Source organism: Eretmochelys imbricata, chromosome 1 (assembly GCF_965152235.1).
Source record: "Eretmochelys imbricata isolate rEreImb1 chromosome 1, rEreImb1.hap1, whole genome shotgun sequence".
Lineage (NCBI taxonomy): Eukaryota > Metazoa > Chordata > Testudines > Cheloniidae > Eretmochelys > Eretmochelys imbricata.
The window spans coordinates 292406796-292431538 of NC_135572.1; the positions used below are offsets into that span (position 1 = coordinate 292406796).

The following is a 24743-nucleotide window of genomic DNA, read 5'->3' on the forward strand; positions in this document are numbered from 1 at the left end:
CCTTCCTTAGAGGTTTTTAAGGTCAGGCTTGACAAAGCCCTGGCTGGGATGATTTAACTGGGAATTGGTCCTGCTTCGAGCAGGGGGTTGGACTAGATGACCTTCAGGGGTCCCTTCCAACCCTGATATTCTATGATTCTATGATTCTATGACTTCCCAGTTAGTTTACTAATGGAAAAAGAAGGGTCAGTAGATCATTGGTGGTTTGCAACAGTACTAGCTTCATTCAGGACAGCTTCTGGTTTTACCAGAGTGGAGGTCCTCAGTGCAGAAAGTGCACCCAAAAGGAGATGAGGGACACACAGGACATTCACAGATCTTTCTATAGCAGGCATCTAAATATGGCCAATGTAGTCTGAAAAGTGGACAGCAATGGCCGAGGAAGGGGAGCATGGCCAGCAAACTGGAGAATGCACTGACTCACAACATACTTCCAAGCAGTGTCATTAGCAGCAGAGTCCCTGAAAATGATTTCTCTTTCCCAGGACCAGAAATGTCTGTGATGGCATGCAGGGATTCAATTTACACCCCATGCTATTGGGGGTGAAACTCAGTCCTATGAGGACTATATCGCAGACTGACAGCCAGCACTTTCACTACACTGTTGATTCTTCTCTTTGTTTTCTTTTGATGGACTGCATACCAGAGATGCTGAATAAAGCGGCTGCAAAGGCACCTGTATGCCCCTATAACTCAATTTCTATGAGCCACCTGAAGATTCTGCAAAGCATGTATGAGCAGGACCCAAAGGAGTGACTCTGGAAAACTTTATATATATATATATATAATGCTGATATCTGCTTCGTTATTATGGTTGAAATTGAGACTAAGTTTGTCAGACTACTAGCCTAAAGTAGCAGGCTTTCTTAGGGCTCTAGGAAGATATCAAGTACAAATGGTGTACCGAGCTTAGTAGCAGGCCTTCTGAGCTTGTAAAAGTTGAAATGTTCTCATGACTAGAGCAGGTATTTTATGACACAAACACTAAATCTTATGTCACTGGGGGCTCAGGAATCAGACCAATGGATCGAGTAATTAGACCACTCACCTAAACAAGCACTACAGACACAAACAGAAGACTTTCAAAGCAATTGCCTGAGTTGTGTCATATGATTTCAGTATGATTAAAGGAGGCAGCATTTTGAGATTCTCTCTGACTTCAAGACACATTTTTTCCTGTAGTAGTGGGCAGAAACCCCCAGTGAATATTAAAAATCAAACCACAGATGAAAAAGCCAACAAGAAAGAATACAACATGGGTTTTTTTAAAAAAAAATTCATGTTATTGCTTTTAAAATGATTTTGCTTAAAGATGGTTTTGCTCTCCCACAGCTGTAGATGACTGACACTCAAGGTGCAATAAGATGGGTGACCCAGAAAATGAAAGAATTCTGTTTCAAATTTGTATAGTGCCTTCCATAGTTCATACTGAGCCAAAGAGCTTCAAACAGAACCTCATTTATAAAGACTATTAACCTACTTTGAAAAGACATATTCAAATATATCTAAGATGAAATTTTAAAAGTGATGCCATTTCTGAATATCTAATTCAAAGCATCTTAAAACCAATGATCATAGCAAATGAAAGTTATGTTACCCATCATTCACTTCTTCTCCCACAGCTCAAAGACACAGAATAGAGGGAACAAACAGAAACTTAAAACTACTGAGGGCTGGAGTATATTAAAAATAGACAACACCTCTAGTACTTTTCTACATTTGAAACTGGTCCTGAAAAGTACAGGTGTTCTGATACAGAAGCCCCCTGTACACTCGCAGGTGCCAGGAGAAATTATTTTTACACATATAATTAAACCAAGATGAAGAAAAAGGAAATATATCCAAAGTGTGTATCTTTCTGGCTGTAATGTGTGACTGGATGGCTTTTTCTACTTGTATCTGAGCTACTGTGAATAGCTAACAGCCCAACACCATAGCAATTATAAAATACCATCCATAGCTACGGTTTAACTAGGTGATCAGGGATATTTTTAATTGCAAATAGCTGCTGTGATTGCACCAAGTCAGCAGCTTTAAGAAGTTAACATGAAAGAAAATACTGGTTTGTAAACAGTTTATTGTTGTTCTAGGCTAAATTCCTTAGAGGGACACTGTCAGGTCAAACTGATCCAACATTTAAGTTTTTAAAAACAAACTTTTACAAAAGTCTAAGTCCATTAGAAATAGTATGTTTTTACTGTTGTTGTTGTTTCTTTGTTTTGTTTTTTTTATTCTACTACAAATAGATTTTTAAACAAATACACACTTCCCTGTTGTATTTGACACCCAAACATTGCAGCACTGGGCTAAGAGAAACTGAATATGAAACTGATTAGAACTGGACTATAAACAAAACTGAAAATTTCAGTGAAATGTAAATTAGATTTTTATTATTTCTGCTTTGGTAATCTATGTTGTTATTGACGATAGATATATTTTCAAGACAAATTTCCTTTCCTATGATTTTAAATCATTGTGCAATGTCTGTTACAAATTTTGCTCATGATCCTGTAAATGCTTAAGCACATATGTAACTTTATTCATATGGATAGTCCCGTTAAGGCCTTCCTCTTTTAGGAAAATACATATCTTAGAAAATTTGTTAGCTAAAGCATTGTAACTAACATGATACTAAACAAAATTTTGCCCTTAGTGAGGATGAAGAGAGTTCCATTTCCAAACACATCATAGAATATCAGGGTTGGAAGAGACCTCAGGAGGTCATCTAGTCCAACCTGCTGCTCAAAGCAGGACCAATCCCCAATTTTTGCCCCAGATCCCAAATGGCCCCCTCAAGGATTGAATCCACAACCCTGGCTTTAGCAGGCCAATGCTCAAACCACTGAGCTATCCCTCCCCTCCGACATGATGTCAGTAGGTCATGGCTACCCCTAGAAAATCAGAAACTGTATCACTTTTAAAATTTCATTTTAAGACATGTTTGCCTGACTCCTTTTGCCAGGGTAGCTGTGAGCAGCTAACATGTTTAAATATCAGGGGGTAGCCGTGTTAGTCTGTATCCACAAAAACAATAAGGAGTCCGGTGGCACCCTAAAGACTAACAGATTTATTTGAGCATAAGCTTTCACGGGTAAAAACCCCACTTCTTCACCCATGAAAGCTTATGCTCAAATAAATCTGTTAGTCTTTAAGGTGCCACCAGACTCCTTGATGATTAAATATGACTGCATTGGTCCACACTAAAGGCACAACTACTTTCTATGTAAGTATAAAATGTTAGTTAGCACATTGTCTAACAGTCATTTTTTCCATTGTAGACAAAGCCATCAAAGCCAATGGGGATCTTCACATGAGTAAAGTTACAGACACACTTAAAATTTGTGGGATCCGGGCTGGTATTTCCATTGCAGTACACTTACAACAAAGTCATTTATCTTTACATTAGTAAAGAAAGGAAATAAGAAATATATTTTTATTGAAAACACTGTCTGGGGCTATCCGCACTGGGCAATTGGGCATTGCCTTCAACTGATTTCATTTTCATTATACTGCACTGACAGCACAGTCATTTATCTTTTTTCAGCTCTCTCTCTCTCCTTTTATCTCTCTTCCTTATGTTTCTGTATTTTTTCCTCTCTCATGCAATGTTTCTGAATGCTGATGAGCAGAAAATCGTACAAAACCCCAGTCAGTCTCTTTCAGGTGATAAGTTAAGATACCGAACATCCAGCTTTTTCATTCTGGGGTTCCCATACAGGTTGGATAAGTGATACACATTTTTCTGGCACTAGCCAGATATATAGATTGGTTAAATTCTTCAGTAGCTTTCTATTTCTAGCCCAGACAGAATTTTCAAGCAACAATTATATGTTTCTCTTTTTTTTTTTTTTTTTTGGGGGGGGGGTCCTATTTACTTTTTGTTAAGGAGATATGGGACTTTGCTGTGAATGCAGCAGGGGATGTGGTAATGAAATGAAACTGGTGTCCAGGGTAACAATAGAAAGAATTTTCTACACCAAAAAAAACAATCAATTTTTAGTGTTTTATTTGTGTTAAAAATATTTGTACAGTATAGAATTTGGGGCACCTCTGCAGCAAACCAGGAATGAGGTAGGAAATGTAAGAAAAAAAATCTGCCCACTTCTCTTTATTTAATATTCAGTGCATTCACTTTTGTGTTGTGTTATATTCTGCCAGCAATCTATATATAATGAAATGATACACAGGTCTCGGCGCAGGCCCAGCCAGACTGACCCATTTGGCCCAAGCATCTCAAGATTTTCACCACAACAAAAATAAAATCAGAGGCCTACATTTTCAAAAGCAACTAGTGGTTTTGGGTGGCCCAGTTGGGACATCTTCAAGAGGTCTGACTTTCAGAAGCCATTTCTGAAAATGAGAACCCTTTAAGGAGTCTAAATTTGGGCACAAAAATTTGAGGCTCTCAAAATCACAAAAATTTGATGTACTTTGGAAATTTAGGCCAGAAAACTCAAAATATGTATTGCATATTTTTATAATTGGTTGGAGGTTTTAAAGAAACCATCATTTCTATCTTTCTCCACCTACCCTACTCCTTAATATAGTTTTAAAACAATTAAACATTCAAACAATACCCGTAAGAAACTTTTTCTTAATTGCTTAGTATTTGTATCATGCAATTTTACACTCAGTGGGAATTCTGCTTGAGTAAAGACTGCAAGAATGAGCCCTAAATAATATTAGGTTATACTGTACTGACTAAAACATGTATATATAGGATTGATAATGTGTCACATTTGTCAATGGCAGAAGGTGGCTCAAAAACACTGAAGTTAATAGATTTGAACCTGCTTATGCAGCAGTGACTTGGATTCTATGTCCCTTAACTAACAAAGTCTGTTCACAGCTGCTTTTATAGTCTTAACTCACTGTCTTGTGCCTACATACTGAAATGGTCTGAGATTCATTTTCAAAATTACCATGGTAGTGATGGCTGGCCTTGAGCCTCTCCTAAATATTACCTTCTGACTGGCCAGGCCAGCTCAAGCAAAGCTGATTCCTGCCAAGTTATTTGAAAAAGTACCCATTACAAAACAGAAGATTCAACTGCCACTCCCCTGCTTGTCCCAAATTTTTCTGCCATGCCGGCAGAATCAGGGGTAATAAATAAACAATAAGTAATGTGTTCACAATTGGTGTGTGTGTGTTTGGAGAGAGTTAATGAATATGGATGATGGTGGTTTCTTGTTAAACAGGAGGATGAGGTACCTTTGAGAGACAGGATAAAGAGAGAGAGATCACAATCCCCTAAATGGGCTTGAGTTGTAATCAACACATAGCTCTCTGTCAGCATGAAGTAGTTCAAGAGACCAGATGTTGGGAGGCAGCCACAGCACAAGTAAAGGTTAAAAAAACCAAGGATCATTCTAAGAATCACCAGCAAGGAGAAGTCAAAGTTGTGCTGAGGGCACTCAAAAACTAGGGATAAGCACTTGAACTTAGAATTGTTTACCAGAACCGATCATCGAGACTTCAGTAGATTTGTCCATTGCTAGTATATGACCCACTGCATCTGAAAAGAAACATCTTTTACAGATGGTTCTTGCAGTGAAGTCCCAGTGTGGCTGATTCCTGGATTTCAGCATATACGTGCCAAAAAGTAGCATCAATCATGCAACCTCAACATGGGGATAGGTTGAATAATTTAACATTCACCCATCTCTGGTACCATTACAGCACATATGTATCTACAATACAATGCTCCGTATGTTTCTTTTTACCCATCAACACATAACTATCAAAACTATGACAATTAGCATCTCCATATAACCAGCTGCATTATGATTCACTAATCCTTTTTTCCTTACAATACTTTGCAGTAGCGTAATCATTCTCCAACCCTGTGAGTCATCAGAGTATTTTGTAGTAAAGACAAATGTTATAATATGCCCTATTGTAATCATGCAAATTACAAATCTTCATTTCCATACATATATTTGCTTTCTGCTTTTTTTTCTGCTGCTCAAGCAGCTTTCATGTATATACTAGTGGGAGTTTCACAAAGTTGTTTCCCAGTAATTCTCACCAACTTCTTTTACTAGCTGTCAAAGGAAGGTCCTACCTACTGAAGAGCTTCAAAATCACAGTTTTGAGATTTTTCCGCAGCTTCTTAATGCTGAGCCACTACTCTTCCTTAAAAAGTCCCCTTCCCATCCCACCCCTCCCATTCTCTTCCTCCTCCCTCATGCACATTGTTGGGCTAGATCATGACATAACATCACTGATACAGGACTACATATCCTCAGAGGCTGTGAAGATTGTCTAGACCACGTGCCCTGGTGTGTTCATACATAGTGTTGAATGATTGCTCTTCAGGGACGGGTCAGTTGATGTGCAAGACCTCTGGGTGCATTTCAGGCTTGCTTTTCTATACCAACGCATGATGTACTCCCCGACGAGCAATTGTTCTGCTGCCCTGGCATGTTCATTTTAATACACCCTTTCTATGCTCGCACAGGTGGCTTTTTCTGTTTTTAAATAAAAATGTAGTGTTTACTCTACCTCACAATATTTTTTACGTTAGGACCTAAAAATATCTGTTACCAATTTGTTTTCCAATGCATAGACTGTGATATAATTTTAGATCTTCTGCTCCCATTAACTAAATACAACAGCCAAAAATTCCAAATGAGCCCAATTGCCTTATCCCTGAGAATAAATACTAGCCAGTTCTAAGCAAAACAATCCATACCCTGGCTTTTTTCAACATGAGAATGAAATACTGCTCCACAGATCATGGGTTAAAGAGCAGATCATAATAAAGCATACTAAAAAACACAGCCACTTCGGGAATTCTAACTAAATCCCCGCTAGAGAAAAGAAAGTATTTCTGGATGAGATTCCAAAAGAGCACCTGCTATGTCTTCCAAAAATATAATAGATATAGAGAGATAACAAAGACCCCATTTCTCAGTAATATTTCGGTATAGCCAAAATGTTTAAAAAAAAATCTATATGTAACAATATGTGTACACTTTTGCATGAACCAGAGTTGCACATACAAAATGCTCATTCAAGTCAGGAATTTGCAAACACATACCTTTGTATCAATGCAACCTTGACTTCAGTAGACACAACTTGGGCATGTGCTCTTAGGAGTGTTTCTAATAAAGGGCAAAAGTCTACTAATGGATCTGCTGAAAGGTGATTTAAATAAAGTCTATTGGGGGCTGAAACACTTATCTGATATTCTTTGACATTATTCCATTTTCTACCTCCAGAACTGCATGTCTACCACATTTCAAATAGGGATGCATGGGGGAAAAAACTCATAGGTTGGCCAAAAAGGCTAAAGTTTTGGGCATTGCTTATTCAGTTTCCATAGCCTGAAAACCATTTAGCAAAACTGCATTTCAGGAGGGTACGTTATTTTATACATTCAATGGGAAATGTTGCCCTTTACACATTCTGTGAGGTGGAGCTGATTAGAAATTATACACATTTAGTAGTATACATATTTTATTTATGCTACTGTAAATGAACCTATGCACTTTAGTTTGCATTAATATTACTAATTTGGGTATCTGATTTAGGTACTGTATAATTGTATTTCAATTACTTGGGTTAGACAAAAAAAATTCTGACAACTTTCTGACAGGCATAAAATTGGTTCCCATTTGTTCTTGGTATTTAAAGGGAAACTATCAATTCACTCCAGAGCACTATAAAATTTAAAGTGTGTAGAAACACTCCTCAGTAGTAAGACATGATCTGCTGCTGTTCAACCACGTGCTGTGATCCAGTTAGCTTTACGTTGTTGAGTTGGTATATGAATAAATGGATGGGAGACCTCCTAGGAGCATACAGATGGTGCTGAAAGTGGAGCTAATAATTCAAGAGGTGGAACTCTGTCCTCTGAGCTAATGCCCATCATGTATTAATTAAGGTGCTTCCGTCTTTGGGATAAGAACTCAAACTGAGGTTTCAACCAGTTATGGCCGTTAAAACTACCCAACACTTTTTGTAAAAGAAAAGAATTATAGAAGTGTTCCAGCCAAATGTCAATCTAGGTAATTACATTCTGCCTTCTAGATCCCCTGAGCAGTTTCAAATGAATATGATATTATTCTTAACATCCTGTCCTAAACTGCTAAACAGCATTGCTGAATGCTGTGAAAGAACTGCTGTGTTAAAACCTTGTGGCAGGTTTCAGTGGTATTTGGAGTGATCAGTATAGATCTATTACCCTACCTGCTCATTTATTACAAATATGGGATTTACTACTTTCTGTGGCATGAGGCTAGGATTTATTAATGTGACACTATAGCGCTGTAAAGTTAAAGGTTACACAGATCCTCATCTAAACTAATCTCTACATGATTTGATGAAGTCTCCAACCCAGGAACTAAATAATATCTGACATTAGTTACAATATATAAATTGTTGACAAATATTTATCAGGATAATCCATGGTGGGATAACTTTTCTTTGTTACACTTTAAGCCCCTTGTCTTTCAGCAGAAACATAATCTGCTTCAAATAATGCTGCTCCGGCTGCTTGCTCAACAACACAAAGAAGCCAGAAATCTACCCTAAAAGGAGCCGCTCTGGATTTCCCCTGACACAGGGGTATCCTTTCCTTGGGTGGAACAAAGCCAGCGTAGCCAGTTTCCTTGTGTGGAACAAAACTCAGTGTAGCCACTTGTCCCCACCCTGTGCGTAGGGGGTATGCCATGGATGGGAGAGGATGGGCAGAGTGCATGGTACTCAGATCATCAGCTGCTTCAGTTGTTGTTACACCAGAGACTGAAAGGACCTCAGAGCCACCTTTCCCCTCATTCTCTCCCCACAGCTGCATAGTGTTTACGCTGCGTAAATAAAACATGCTTAAGTGTAGCCTGAGATATAAGTTTAGGTTATTGAATGAACACTGGCTGGGAGAATCTGCAAACCACTCCACCAGCTGTCCCTGCACTTTGGAAATGTACAGCTGTGATAGGAAAGAAATCATTAAAAGTTGTGCCAGTCTGACTGCACATAAAGATCTGCAAACAGGTAGCTAAGTGTGATGCCCTCCCAGGTGGATGAATTTTACCCACAGAGTTTACAAAAGCTATATTGTCGCATCCATAACAAAAAAATAAAATACATAATAAAAATGGAGGAGCTCCTCAGCCGATGTAAACAGGCAAATCTCCACTGAATGCACAATCTTTCCAAGCACAGCTTCAGAGGAAAATTACATATTCATCCTACTTGTACTCAAAAATAACTAGACAGCTTTAAAAAAAAATCCTGTTGGGCAGAAGTCAAGCCGAGAATTTAGACTGAACATTGATTGTTTCAGAAACCTGAGTGACTGAAAAGAAGGAGTTAGAATGTAAACAATTATGCATCCCTAACTCCAGGGATCACTGGCACCCTGCTACAAAAAACAAATACACTCAATTCCTGTATGAAAAGTATGATTTAAAACTTACTGAAACCTTGGAAGAGAGCCTGCTTTATAAATAAATAAAAGCACACATCACTCTCCTGCCTCACAAATACTTATCTGTCACTCAAATAGATGTCAGCTCAGACACCAGCCTAAGCAATTCCATTTTCACTCTACAGAATGAAGTTGCTGTAGGTGCACAGGATAACATTGGTTTGACAGGCAGATGTTCATGCTGGTGCAGGAATGTGCTCACCTTCATGTTGTCCTGGGGTGAGATCTTTCCTAAAGATTACATTTTGCTTTACTTTTGCTTTTATAGAAAGAGTTTGGCTCACACAGAAACCTTTAGACTAATGGATCTAGCTAAAAGCCTGATCCATTTCTGACTGATGTCAATAGCAAAACTCAAGTTGCTACAGTGGGACCAGGATCGAGACCTTAGATAATAAGTGAGTGATGTCAAATAATTTGGTACTTCAGTAGAATATAAAAGAGCTAAGGAAGCATACAGGCACACAGTATTGCAAAGGCATAGTATGATACACCCACAGCCAAAATGCTTGCATTTTACTAAGAGTTATATTGTCACAGCTGGGCCTGGACAAATAATAGATTTTTTTCAGTTTGCTGTCAGTCCCGGAAAAAAAAATCAAGAAAATAAAATAATTCTGGTTTGAACCAAAAAACAATTTTTTCCAAATTTTCAGCAAACTGAAAAGTAGAGAAAAAATCCTTTTGGGTTCAGCAAACATTGTATTGGACCTGAAATGAGACATTTCATTTTGATGTTGAGCTTTTGTAATGTCTTAATTTTTTTTTTAAATAAGAGGAAATTTCTAAACAAAAAGTCATTTCAAATAAAAAATTTGAAACAGTTTTCAACATTTTGGAAATGTTGAAACAAAGCATTTCATTATTTTCTGAATTTTTTCTGAACAAAACAATTCAATGAAATTGACGTGAATTAATGAAATATTTCAGTGTGACTGAATCTGCATTTTTCACCAAATCGTGGTTCAGTTGAAAAATTTTGCCCAGCTGCAGTCATAGCCTTCACCCAGCTTCACAGTGGAACAACAGGGAATAAGGCCCCCACAACATGCTCCCATGCTCAGACTGTGACTCCAGAGGTGGAGAAAACAGGGACTGTCTTCTGCACTTCGTGAGTAAATGGACAGGGAGAAGGTGGGAAATGGAAAGTGCCCTGGCTCCGCCCCCACTACTCATCAGCCAGAGTTGATGGCCAGGTACACAGAGGGGAGTAAACTGGCCCATTAAGTGAGGTGAAATAATTTACTCCACTCTACACAGTGGAAGGGGAAATAGGGAAGGAATTGTGGATGAGTTTCAATCCATTCTCTGATCTGCACCTGGTGGTGGTGTGCCACATGCCACCCCTTATTAAGGGCCAGTTGTAAAGGTAAAGCCTATCCTGAATTGGGAAGCTGATCTGTGTTTGTCACAAACTTTTCTTGCTACTATTTGCATTGCTACAGGATTTAATGCAACGTACCTCATGTATCCCATAGAGGAGCTGGTCTTGGCTGCCAAAAATAAAAAGTGGAATTTCACAGATTCCTTTTAGTATGTCTTTCTATTCAATGACACTCATTTCCGAAAGCCTCTGAGAATTTACGTTAATAAAATAAATTTCACATTTAAATACTGCATGTGCCACAAATGCTGACCCAGGATATTTTTTTAAAAGAGTAAGCACTCTACATGTACAGTATTTTCCTGGTGCATTCAACTTGTAAATTCAACCAGAAATCAATAACAATAGATTACAAGTTTGCAATTAATGTTTTTTTTCAAGGGTGCCCTTGCATATTCAGTTTAGTATGGGTGCTGATCAGAGGTTTCTGTTTGTTGATGGCGTGGGAATTATTTTAGCCCATTTCTTATTTAAAAATTAATGTACTAACAGTCTTTTTTCAATATACCTGCATGGAATAAAACGGTGGACAAAATTGGATGTGGTAAAGTTTCTAGGATTACAGTTCCTTGTGTTATTAATGTCTTAGGGCTCTATCCCATTTAAATTAACAGAACTACTTATGGAAGTAAGTACTACACCTGGCAGAAAGTGTATGCAGCATCAAGCCCTTTTTATTGTTGTATTATAATCACTCAGTATTAATCAGTAAAAAAAACACAAGGACGTGTGTGTGTGTGTGTGTGTGTGTGTGTGTATGCATTTTTAGTTCAATATTACGTATGCCATGCTTATGAAAGTTTATTAACCACAGTCATAAAATTTTTGGTTTTTAATGAAAGCCTTTTGGGAAAAAAAACATTTTTTGAAGACCAATGAATAAACAAATATACCACCACAGGTCTATTAGTGCCTTAGTACATGGGAAGATTAGGATTTAAAATCTACAATGCTACCAACTTTCAGAAATCAATCTGGTACCTTACAGAGACACCTGGCTTATACGTAGGGCCCTACCAAATTCATGGTCCATTTTGATCAATTTCACGGTCATGGGATTTTAAAAATTTTAAATTTCATGATTTCAGCTATTTAAATCTGAAATTTCATGGTGTTGTAATTGTGGGGGTCCTGACTCAAAAACGAGGTGGAGGGGTCGCAAGGTTATTGTAGGAGGGGTTGCGGTGCTTCTACCCTTACTTCTGTGCTGCTGCTGACGGCGCTGCCTTCAGAGCTGGGCAGCTGGAGAGCGGCGGCTGCTGGCCAGGAGCCCAGGTCTGAAGGCAGAGCCACTGCCAGCACAGCACAGAAGTAAGGATGGCCTGGGATAGTATTTCCAGCCTTACTTCTGTGCTGCTGCTTGCAGAGCTGGGCCCCCAGTAAGCAGCCACTGCTCTCCAGCCACCCAGCTCTGAAGGCAGTGCAGAAGTAAGGGTGGCAATACCGTGACCCCCTTAAAATAACCTTGTGACTCCCCTACAACTCCCTTTTGGGTCAAGAGCCCCAGTTTGAGAAACTCTGGTCTCCTCTGTGAAATCTGTGTAGTATAGGGTAAAAGTACACAAAAGACCAGATTTTATGGGGGGAGACCAGATTTCACAGTAGGTGACACGTTTTTCATGGCCGTGAATTTGGTAGGGCCCTACTTATATGTTTATCTGGTAACACATGTGGCCTCCCAGTGGTTAGTGATGAACTAACAAAAGGTTATTTTTTGTTTAAATATGGGCCTAAGAGGTAAGAGGAACTGAACAAAGTTCGAGAAAGGGGTAAATCTGGAGTTTTGGTTCAGGCCCAGCTCTATTGTTGACAGCCCACTGGATTTCTCTGCTGTAACTGTAACTGATTTTCTGACCCATGAAATATAATTTGCTGTATTATTTATTTATCATTATCAAAGCAATAACATCTGATGCAGAGGACATTTTCTGGGAGTTAGTAACTGCCAGCTGGAGATGAGGGCCTCAGGCAAAGCCTCAGACCTTTAACCCAGGCAAATCATTAATTGATACAAAATGCCTGACCCTGGGGTCATTATTGCTACTATATAAAAATATTAACATTTTTAAAATCTAAAGGAATTCCTGTTTTATGCATTGGGAAGTTAAACATTGAATTTTACGAGGCCATAGATATGGGGTTATGTTTAGAGTACTGTTTTTTTTCCTAACTGCTAATGACTAACACAGTAACCCATGGGAAAGCAAGACGCCTTATTAAGGTGGCATTATTTGTGGTTTATGAATAATACAGTATTATTGAAATAATGTCTGTGACTAACCGATAGTTTATTGTACAGATAGTGGCAGTAATACAGTGAGGTAGCACAACCCAAGAGCAGTGCAGCATTTTTTTAAGCATGCCTCATTTCAAATTTTCTTACCTAGATAGCCGTTTTCTGTCAGGTGAAATTGCTCTTTGCTGATGCTCCATAGCTGGCGTCACTAAGAGGACAGTGAAATACTTTACACTGAAGCCAAATAGCAATCCAGCAGAGTTTACTTCAGAGTGCAGAACTGCAACCTGTCTGCCCAAACCCATGCTCATGCCCATAGACAAGTGGTGCCTGCCCATACTGGGAGGGACACTTGACCCTGCATGCCCCCACGATGCGTCACCTCTACTCACACCTCATCTTGTCCCCTCAGCCAACCTGTTGGTCAGCATCCGCAACAGAATAGTTGTGGAAAGGGAGTGGGGGCAACAACAACGAAAGCCATACTCCTTTCTCCTGGCTGAACTCCCTCCCACAGCTGTTCTCTCTATCCTCACTGACTAGTCAGATCCCCACCTACTTCCTACTGGTCTTCTCTGTCCCTATCTGCCCCAGTGCTGCTCCTACTTATCTAGTACCTCCTCCCCTATTCCAGTTGCATTCTTTCCTCACTCTGCTCCTCTCTATACCCAGTCCCCCTGTGAGCAGCAGTCACTCAAGCACTTGTAAGCCACTAGGCTGTACCCCACCCAGGGGTGACCGATACTCCTTAAAAAGGGAAGGCCCACCAGCCCCCGAACCATGGTCCGGCCCCTTGCACTGCCCCTTCCTCCTGAGGTCCCACTTCTGTGCTGCCTTTTCTCTCCGAGGCCCCGCCCCTGCTTCCCTCTGAGGCTCTGCTCCCATGCCACTTCTTCCCCAAAGGCTCCGCCTTCTGCTCGCTCCTCTCCACCCCTCTCCCCCTGTCGCTCTCCCTTATAGCCAGTAAATGATCTGGTGGTCACTTTTAAAAATGGAGAGGCCATGGCCCTCTGGCCCACCCTGTTCCAGTACCCCTGACTCCACCCACCCTCCATGAGCAAACAGTGTGGAAGAAAAACTTCCCAGTACCGTCCCTTCCCGGCTGTAAAGGAACCCATATCCCCAGCTGATACCTCCTGGTCTGTAAACAATTACCCATCCCCGCCACTTGGAGTGAAGGGCAGGAAGCTGGCAGAGAGAAGTGAGAAAGGGAATCAGTGGAGTCTGGCTGGGGAGTGGCATGCAGGAGGGAGTGTGTTTCTATGTCTATATGACTGAAGAGGAAGAACAAAGAGAAAGAGAGGTCTGGGGAGAAGAGGGCACAGGAGAGAGTGAAGGGGAGTGGGAAGGTGGCCAGAAGAAAGAAAGAATATGACAGGGATGAGAGAGAAGAAAAAGAAGATGCAAGGAACTGAGGGGATGGGGCAAGACAACAATGAAGAAGGAAGGGACTAATGGGAAAGTCAGGGATGGTGCAATATGGCCCTGAATAGACCTCAGGATTTTCCCCTTAAAACTGGTAAGTGGTATATATTTGATATTGTGAGAATTATAGGTATAGAGTCAGAGTTTATGGTCAGAAGGGACCACTAGATCATCTAGTCCTGTGTATCACAAGCCACCAACATCATCTAGCACCCACACACTAAACCCAACACTGAAATTAGACCAAGGTATTAAAGCCCTCAGGAGACTAAATTATTGTGTTACAGGCAGAGAATTGGAGGGACTGAGGTGCACCAGTGTCCAAGGCCCCTGCGGTGGCAAGGAACTCATCAAGTGAGATGATCCTGGCAAGTGACCCACATCCCATGCTGCACAGGAAGTCAAAAATGGTCACTGAAAATCTGACTTGAGGGAAAATTCCTTCCCAACTCCACATCTGGGCCATCAGTTAGACCCTGAGAATGTGAGCAAGATCCAGCCAGCCGAACACCTAAGAAAAAGAATGGTCAGTGCCACCTTAGAGCAGTAGTCATTTCCAATCCCTTCCTGACCAGCTAAAACCCTGAAGCATGACATTTTTAGGAACATTAGACATAAACCAGAAGGGACCCTCAGGGCTGCTCAACCCTACCCTCACCTTCACAAGCAATCCCATCACACATTCCTACTCACAAATTTGTCCAGCACTCTCTTAAAATAACGAAGTTGTTTGTTCCCACAATGCCAATTGGAAGGCTATTCCAGAACCTTATGGCTCTGATGGCTAGAAAATTCCTTCTAATTTCCAGCCGGAAGTGTGTAATTATCTAACAAAATTCAGACAGTAACAAGGTATGTGGAGAATGTAATGTTTAAAGGTTGTTCTAGTCATCTAGTGGATTTTTCTGGATTATACACTTAAGCAGAAGAAGAGGAGAAAGGGCTTCAGAGTGGTTTAAAAGCAACTCCACAATTCCTGTATTTTTTCTTGCAACCCACAGCATGCAATCACTATATCATACAGCCTTACAACACCCAAAGAGATGACTTAGTTTCTGAAGAACGTGCTCTGGAAGGGACTCTGGTCAGGCCTTATGTGGATTGAACTTTTATGCTAACTGCTCACATGGACTGAACTGTGCTCCTGAAAGCCTGGCTTCCCTTGATTCCTTGTTTTCAAATGCATATTAGTCTTTGTAATGTACAACAATGACTAATGTGTGAGTGTGTCCATGTAATAAGTGACATTTCATAATTAGTAACCATTTTCATTTTATTGTTTAGGAATGGGCTACTTTAGCTACTCAAAGTTAATTTCTATTTAAGATTAAATTAAAATCTGTGATAGAATCCATTATCAGGCCATGTGCATTGACCTGGCTTGAAAGGCATTTGGATACTGGAATGTCATTCCTTCAGAGGGAAGTTCAACTACTAATGCTTAATCCCTTTTTTAGTATGAAGCCAGCTGTTAATGTAACTTTTATTCATTAGGAAGTTTTAATTACTCTTGATCCTAACCAGAAAGTGTTCAGTACAGCAAGACTGATCCATAAAACCAGAAGAGGCATCTTATTTATTTGAATGCTGGCAAGTCACAAAAGACACAATATTTTTTCAGATGTTTTGTGAATTGAAATTGAGTTCAATAAAGTGTCAGACTGATAGTACTTGAGGAATGAAGTTCTTTATTTATCCACAGAAAAAACACCACATAAGTTGCGCCAATTGAAGCAAGATTCCTCAAATTGGGAAAGTGCTTCAACACCAGCGCTAGATGAATTTCCTTGACTATCCATTCATGTTTGTAAGTGAATTTGCTTTGGTCATGCTTTTATGCACAGTTTCTATTAACATTTCAGTGACTCTATTTTACTGGCAAAATTGTTGTGAAGAGAAACTTTTAAATTTGCATGTGCCAGAGTTTGGGAAAAACAAATGTTAAACGCACCCTGGAAGTGCCTGTGCATTCTTTAATTTGGGGGTATAGAAACAATAACACAGCTTACTTTAGCAATCACATAGAAATAATTCAGCTCAAATCTGAAATACCTACAATCATTCCACACCGTAAAAATGCAGAAAGATTCGTGCAATAAGTGTGAATAAAAATAAACTGAAGGTGCTCAAGCTCTCATATATTACTTGAGCTAAAAAAGAATCTAAATTTATTTAATGAATTATTCAGTGTAAATCAGTCCCTCAGGTCTGCTCACTTCTCAAGCACTAAGATACCACAGAGAGGGGTGCAGTATAAATGACAAGCACAAGAGAAAAAACATTGAACAGGTGGAACCACCCTCCGGGCTGAGAGAGTATCTCAGCATATCTGGCTGTTCAGTTCTTGTCCTCTCTGCTGAGACTGCCAACAAGGGTGAGGTAGCGAGGAGGCATGGCCTCCCTCAGATGCAGATGTGGAGGGAACACCGCAAGTCACCTGGTGGGTGAAGCCAGGAGGGCCACACCCCACACACTGGAAGCAAAGGGGTAGAACAGGAAGGGTAAGTATAAAAGGCTGGCCGAACAGCTCATTGAGGAGGGAGCTACCAAAGGAGACAGATGCTTCTTCCCTGCTGCTGGAGTGGGACACCAAGGAGAACTGTTGCTGCCCCAGAGACCAGCCTGAGCTTCCAGAGAGCCCTGCCACTCCCGACACTGAGGAACTGCCACTGCTACCCTTGGCAGTGTATTCCGGGGAGAATGAGGACGACCCCTGGACACAGGTACAACCAAGGGGGAGAATAGGAAGCAGCCCAGGGAAACCAGGCAACAGTCCGGTCGACAGCTGGCCTGATACAGGGTCAGGCATGTTGCGGGCGGATCCCCGCTAACCCAGTGGCGGATCACTCCACCACTGTTAGGGCCCTGGGCTGGGACGCGGTGGAGTTGGGCGGGCCCATGTCCCCCTGCAACTCCATCGCTGGGGTGGGAGTACTCCCCCTCCTTAGGCCAGGAGGCCTGTGCTCCTCAGGCCTCCCAACCTGGGCCCCATAGACTGTGAGTGGCGCTCACCCCTATCTGGGTCCCAATCTAGCCTACTGCTTTTAAACGCTGAATCTATTTTTGTTATGCAGATTAGTTTGGCAAGAGTGAGCAATTTTTCTGCAAATCCAACAGAAAATCTAAATTGACAGTATTTTGAAATCTATTTAGCTGACAGAATTTCTTGTGTATATTTTGGCTTGTGATACAGTTCTGCTGTACTTGATATCTGAAAACAAAAACAAAACTGACATAAAGGATTTTTTTTTAAAAGGCAGCAGCTCAAGCAACCGTGTCATAATCAGAAATCACAACTCTCAAAACTGTTTTCTTCAACCTGAGACTCCAAGTGAGGAGTGCGGGAAAGATCTCTTGCTTAGAAGTGTGACTTAAATAGGAAAGTGCCCTTCCACAACTTTGTTTCTGCAGACAGCATACCAAACTATGTATCAGTACTGAAGGATGGTCATTGGAACTACATCAGTATTACTGCACACTTTCTGTACATTGCTCTATGAGCAATGTTAAATTGAAAAGGCCAGAGAAAAGTTCAAAAAGAAAACTTCAGAAAAAAAATCAAGCCTAAATGCAGTAATGTACTTACAGGCTTAAAGTCTTCTCAGGAAACTTGTCCTGGTGAAGTAGCATATTCTGAAATGTATCGGACATGCCAAAACATCAGGAAAAGCTAAAGACAGAGCAAAGGCTCATTATTCTGAAATAAACAAGAAACCTTATAAGTGTTAAACAAGCAAGTACTCTAAGCACTGCTGGCATCATGTTTCCTTACATAAAGCAAGAATTTTCTAAAAACAATGTAGAACCCAAATATAGTATATTTAGTAGCATAGTATATAAAGTAGCATTAAATATACTTACTACAACCCCATTCTTAGTGGTAGTCTCCCGGTATGTAAAGTTGCATACTGCCCAGGCCAGGTAATACGTGGACATGAGAGGGGTCTGCGAAAAGTGATCAGTAACCCATCCATCTTCTTCAAAAACAGAAGTTTCCACTGGCATATTGGACAAAGATAAATAGGTTGCTTGATGCTTGATGCTGATTTTGAAAGTGGCCTTGTAGATGGGCTCATCAAAGCAAGGAAAGGCTTTTCTGGCATGAGTAGGAGAAAACTGTGTAACACCAAGGAATCTGGAACACAAACAGAAAGAAAAAAAAGACATTACTGATTGACTATGTGCAGTGCTTGAGTCATGGACAGACTACATGATATTGCTAAAATATGGTAGTTTACCAAAATAAACAGAACTAAACTCTTAGCAGCAGCAGCAAAGCACAATCCACGTACTACATACTTCTCGTCCGAATAGTTCTGCTTTGATGTAGTTGTTCTTGGCATAAATTCTCTCCACATGTACTATAATGCAATCCATGTAATATAATGAGCCACAAATTTGCAAGAAACAACTTTACAGACATCGCACTGGTATTCAATAAAATACTCTCCCTTCTATTCATACTTCGTATTCTGCCACCATAGTTTTGTTCAGCAATATATGTAAAAGGCAATATTGGTCTGCAATGTAAAACAAATAAGCACAGTCTTCAGTTAAATTTAGGATTTAATGACCTTCAGGGATCTCACTGTGGTTTCAAATACGGATAAGAAAACTCTGCCTTTCTTTGGACATAATAATATATGTTCACTTAGCATACCCCAGAGGATCATTATTTTCTACTGCTGATTATTTGTGTATTAATTGCATGTAGCTCTTTGAATCGCACAACAATCTATTGGTGTTGTAACTACAGAAGTCCAATCAGATGCATTCTGTTTATGTGGGCTTTGCAAGGTTACATACCTAAGCCACCAATTCAACCTCTACAAGTAAGGATGCTTTTTAGTCTTTTCCCAATAAATTTCATGAAAGAAAAACAATCAACTTAAGAGGCGACAGATGATCTCTTGGAAATATCTTAAAGAAAAAAAGGAATTTGAAATATGTTGTACAGAAAAAGAGACCTATACATTTTAATAATGCCACACATACAAGTGTCTTTTCTTTGAAACTGTACAGGCTCTTGATCCTGCAAAGGGACACTTGTGCACAGACCCTTACACCCACATTCAGGGGAAAATTCATCAGTGTTGGTCTCTTTGAAGGAACAGAACCTACGTTTACATTTTCAGGGTATGCTTTATATTTTACATGTATGGATTATGAGTGGGATGGCAGTATGGTGTCATAGCATGTCAAATAGTAATATGAATATTGACTGGTTATGTGACTGTAAAGACAGGACATATGTGGCTGGTTTGAATGCTAATGTTTCCTTAACTAGTCATTTTCCAAATTTTTAATGAATGTGTTGATGGGAAATGCCCTTGAGAAATTTTAACTGTAAGAAGAAAAGGAGTACTTGTGGCACCTTAGAGACTAACCAATTTATTTGAGCATAAGCTTTCGTGAGCTACAGCTCACTTCATCGGATGCATCCGATGAAGTGAGCTGTAGCTCACGAAAGCTTATGCTCAAATAAATTGGTTAGTCTCTAAGGTGCCACAAGTACTCCTTTTCTTTTTGCGAATACAGACTAACACGGCTGTTACTCTTTAACTGTAAGATAAGAGTTTTTTGTGGGTGGATATCTATTTGATCCAACAAAGACATTGGAAAGCCCTTGTAATCTTTTCAATTTAAAATAGAGTACTATTCTGCAACATGATTTTCTGTAATTCTGATGGAGCAAAAGTAAGATGAGTACCTTACTAAAAATTGAAGTGTGTATTTACTGACTGAGCTTTTTGACTTTTTGGTTTAGAGCACTTATAAGAGCAACACAGAATTAAGTTACTGGTAGTTTTATGACTCTTTTTTCTTACCATAATAGTATTAAGCCTAATATGTTACTTTTCAAATAAACAAATATGCAGTCATGCACAATATGATGTTTCACATGAGATTATGACCGATTTTCGTAACAGCTAATCTTGTAAAATGTTGGAGCCTCTTATGTCAGTCAGACTTTTGTTATCAGTCTTTTGTCCAAAAATCAATGTCTTATTTAGTTAAAAATTACTGAATATTTTGGAAGGCATTCACTGTACTGTGGCTTTCTTGTCTCATTATTAATGAATGAGGAGTTAGTAAATTCAGATTTATGCAGAAGGTAGCGAAATATAGGGTCAAGTGTTGCTCTCAGTTACACCAATAATAACCCAGATAAACTCTATGGACTTCAGTTGCATTACTCTGGATTTATATCACCTTAACAGAGCAGAATTTGTCCAATAAAGAAATTTACTTTGCCTCATTTAGTCCACTTGCTTAAAATGGGCCAGATTCTGAATTCTTTGAACACCTACAATACCCAAGATATTCAACAGGAACTTTGAGTTAACATGGAAGGCAGGACTTGAGCTCACTGTTAATAAAGCTTGGACTAATGAACTTTCTTCTCTAATTAACAATTTTAATGAGCTCAGACCCACAGGTAAATGCATGCTCAGGGAATTCTACATTCATTCTGACAATGTCTAAATGAGGAAACACTGTTTCAACAGACTAGCATCTAAAAAATATTAAGAGAGTATCAATGAGATCTTTAAAGGGATGGAAAATAATCTCTTAGTCTAACTACTGATAAATTCTGTATCATGTGTTTTTTTTAAATAGCAAGATGTGCGTTACTGTATATTTCATTACATTCAATACAATATTGTAAATATGCCAAACTTTACCAATAATAATAAACAATGATATTTATACACACACTTAAAAGGTGCCCATCATCACGGTATCTGGACTTCTGTGTTATACTAGAAAAAAACAGTTGAAATTTCTCTGATCCCTGAAGATTAAACTGACTATGTGTATAAGACAATGTATACATTTTCTCCTAAAGAACAAAGAAATGAGATAAACGTGCAGAATTTCTCTAGCGTACAGAGATCGTAGAATAGCTCGGGTGTTTTGCCACCTCTCTCTCTACAAACCTTCCTTGGGCACTGCCATTTTTATCTTATAATTCCCAGAAATATCACCATCAAAAGTTATACTTCCAGGAATGAAAGCCTCACAGCTTGTCTATTCACCATCCCATGACAGTAATTTGCAAGTATTTTAATTCCATCTCATCTATTAAAGAAAGACATGCGTTTCCTCAACAACTTGTCTATTTTGACATCTTGGTTGCTGTAAGAACGAGGAATCAATGTGTTTGTTTTGTCTGAAAGTGGTAAGGAATTGATTTCATTTCATTTATGCAGAAGGTAAATAATCACCTCAGTTACTCTAACATTCTGCAGAAACTATGCATTAATGTTTGTTGGATACTGCCAATAAATTACAGTGCATGATACAAAAAATATTTTGTATCATTTCACTTTCATTTTAGCATTTCATTAAAGGTACAATACCTTCAGTGAGAAAGTTAACATTTTCATAGTACTGCCAACATTTCTGACTGATTTACAGCTTTCATCTGTGGAGTCAAAAAGTGTATTGACTTCCTTCTCTATCTAAGGGGAGGGGGGGAACAGTAAAACCATCTACGAAAGCCTTGTTGCGCTTGTGAAGTCGCACTGTTAACCAGAGCTATTCCCTTCTCATGTACAACATGAGTGAAAAATTATATCAATAGTCCTTTTACAGCAACCACTACTCCAATGATGTTCCTATACTTTTCAAACAAATATAAGGATGTCAAAAAGTTAAGGCAAAGGTCTACCGGAACATCAAGATCCCACATAACTTGAGAGAAGCAATGTTATCAGATGCTATACTAGAAATTGGTCTAACTTTCACATTTATGAAACAGCTATACATATTTCATTTGAAAAGCCCGTTATTAATCAAAATGCAAATTACTACTTTGCAGGAACACATTTTGAACAGACACCCCATTGTTTAGTGTGTATTTATATAGATAATATTACAGTGAGTCATTAAGTATGTGAAAAGAAAAGGCGTACTTGTGGCACCTTAGAGACTAACCAATTTATTTGAGCATAAGCTCACGAAAGCTTATGCTCAAATAAATTGGTTAGTCTCTAAGGTGCCACAAGTACTCCTTTTCTTTTTGCGAATACAGACTAACACGGCTGTTACTCTGAAACCTGTCATTAAGTTTGTGATATTTCAAAAAGAAAAGCAGTACTTCTATTAAACACCTGAAACTATAACAAGTTTTGGTTACAGTTTTAAAATACATATTCTATTAAACATAAATGAGCAGGGTCCTAAACTGCTATAAATAAGCATAATTTCATTGACCCAATTATATTGGGCTAGATTCTCAGCTTGTGTAAAGTAGTATGATGCCACTGAAGTCAATTAAGTATATTTACAGTAGAGAGTGATTCGTGATCTAAATAATCACACTATGAGAGTGGAGTACTATATATTATATAATTGTGTGTCAAACTATCTTGCTTCTAACAAACATTCGACTGTAAATACTTGATCATACTTGGTGAAAAAGTATTATAACTATGCTACAATTACTTTTTTGAAATATTAGATTGTATATTTAAGTTTCCTTTAATTATTTTCAACAAAGCTGAAATGTTCAGAAGTGAGATAATTATGTGAATTGTGTCTTTTTCATTTCTTTATGTTGTAAAGTGAATTCCTTTACAATATTTCATTTGTTACAGAATCAAAGATTCTGAACAAACTAGAAGAATGCTGATTACTTCAGCCACAGTCCTTAATCAGGTAAGAGGCAGCATCCCTTTCTACAACTGAGCTCTGCAAAAATGTCATTTTACTTTGGTCTGACGACAAATCAAACAGCTGTAATCCTACCCCTCTCTGGGATTCTAACATCAGTCGGTTTAAAATCATCAGCAACAAAAGCATGCTTTAATAAGGGGGATGTCGACATAATTGAATTGGGGAGGTTCTTTTTCTGTCTTCCTTACTTTTTTGGCCTACTAGCCCCCATGTAAACTCTTTGCTTAGCAGGCAGTATCAAAGAAATGATTATGTTTAGACAGAGAGAATCTGTAACTAGGATTTTCTATGACAGACATCTTAAAAATAAATTAATTCTGGGAGACCTAGTAACATAACTATCAGGAAGTCAGGCCCGCTTTCTTTATTACTTAGATTGTAAGACCTCTGGGGTAGGGACCTTCATTTTGTTCTGTTTTTGCAGCTCCGAGCACAATAAGGTCCTAATTGATGACCAGGGCTACTAGGCACTACAGTAATTAAAATAAATAATAATAATAAAACATCTATTGTCATGTGAAAATAGCGAATAAAGGACTGATTCCACTCTCAATAACATTGGTGGCCATGTCTATAGAGCTGTATCTGCATCTGATACACGATCCACAAACATAAATCGAATATCCGCAGATTTGCAGGGCTCTACATGTCTACATTACAGGGACTATACTGGCATAGCTACAGTGCCATAGCTATGCCAGCCTAACCCCTCAGTGTAGACACAGCCTATGCTGACAGATGTGTTTTTTTCATTGGTGCAGGAACAACACCTCCCTGAGTGACGGTAGCTAGGCTGATGGAAGCATTCTTCTGTGGACCTAGCTGCATACACTGGGGGTTAGGTCAACATAGCTACATCGCTCAGGAGTGTAGATTCTTCACACCCCTTACAGACTTAGCTATGTAAACCAAACTTTTAAGCAGAGACTAGAACCTAATATGCAGTAACTCAGCTGAAGTGAATGGAGTAAAGTGACAGCCGAATGAGGTCCTAAAAGATTGCTTCAAGCTTTCTGAATAAAATGCAATCACGTAGTTAACAACAGTACAAACTTATAAGTCCTATTGTAATGCACAAAATGTTCTTTTTAAAAAAAATAGGTAAGGAGGCTCTGTTATATAAACATATTTTAGTTTGGTACAGAAAGAATTTATTAAACAGACCTCTTTTCTACAAGTGAGCTTTCTATTATGTTTTACTTTATGATGCAATTGAAAGCTGATTCTTTCAACTTGTCCAATCCCTAGCTGTGCAAAGACACTTCTTATATGTTGGAAGTGATGCACAGTTGTTGTTTTCATAATAAAGGAATAAATATATAAAGATGCATTTTAATCATCTATTGTATACCTATTGGACTGTTTAGCTGTAACCATACAGACTGACTGTTTCATTCACCTTAAAAGATGATTAAACTAACATGAAAATATATCCAGGAAATAGTTCACCCTTGTCAAGTAAGCACTATTGAGTAAGTAGCCTGCATTTTATTAGGATAAAACTGCTTTGGAAACCTGGCTGAATGATAAAATTTACATTCTCTCCCCGCATATACTATGATAGAGTAGGCTGGCTGAATCAG

General features: G+C 39.0%; 1 protein-coding gene across 1 annotated transcript in view; it reads right to left on the reverse strand.

Moving 5' to 3' along the window:
* Positions 1 to 24743, reverse strand: part of TRHDE (thyrotropin releasing hormone degrading enzyme) — a 314740-nt gene that overhangs the window by 287910 nt on the left and 2087 nt on the right. Inside the window, exon 2 of the mRNA XM_077807737.1 lies at positions 18340 to 18613. Coding sequence (XP_077663863.1) covers positions 18340 to 18613 — 274 coding nt within the window. The remainder of the gene's footprint in view (positions 1 to 18339; positions 18614 to 24743) is intronic.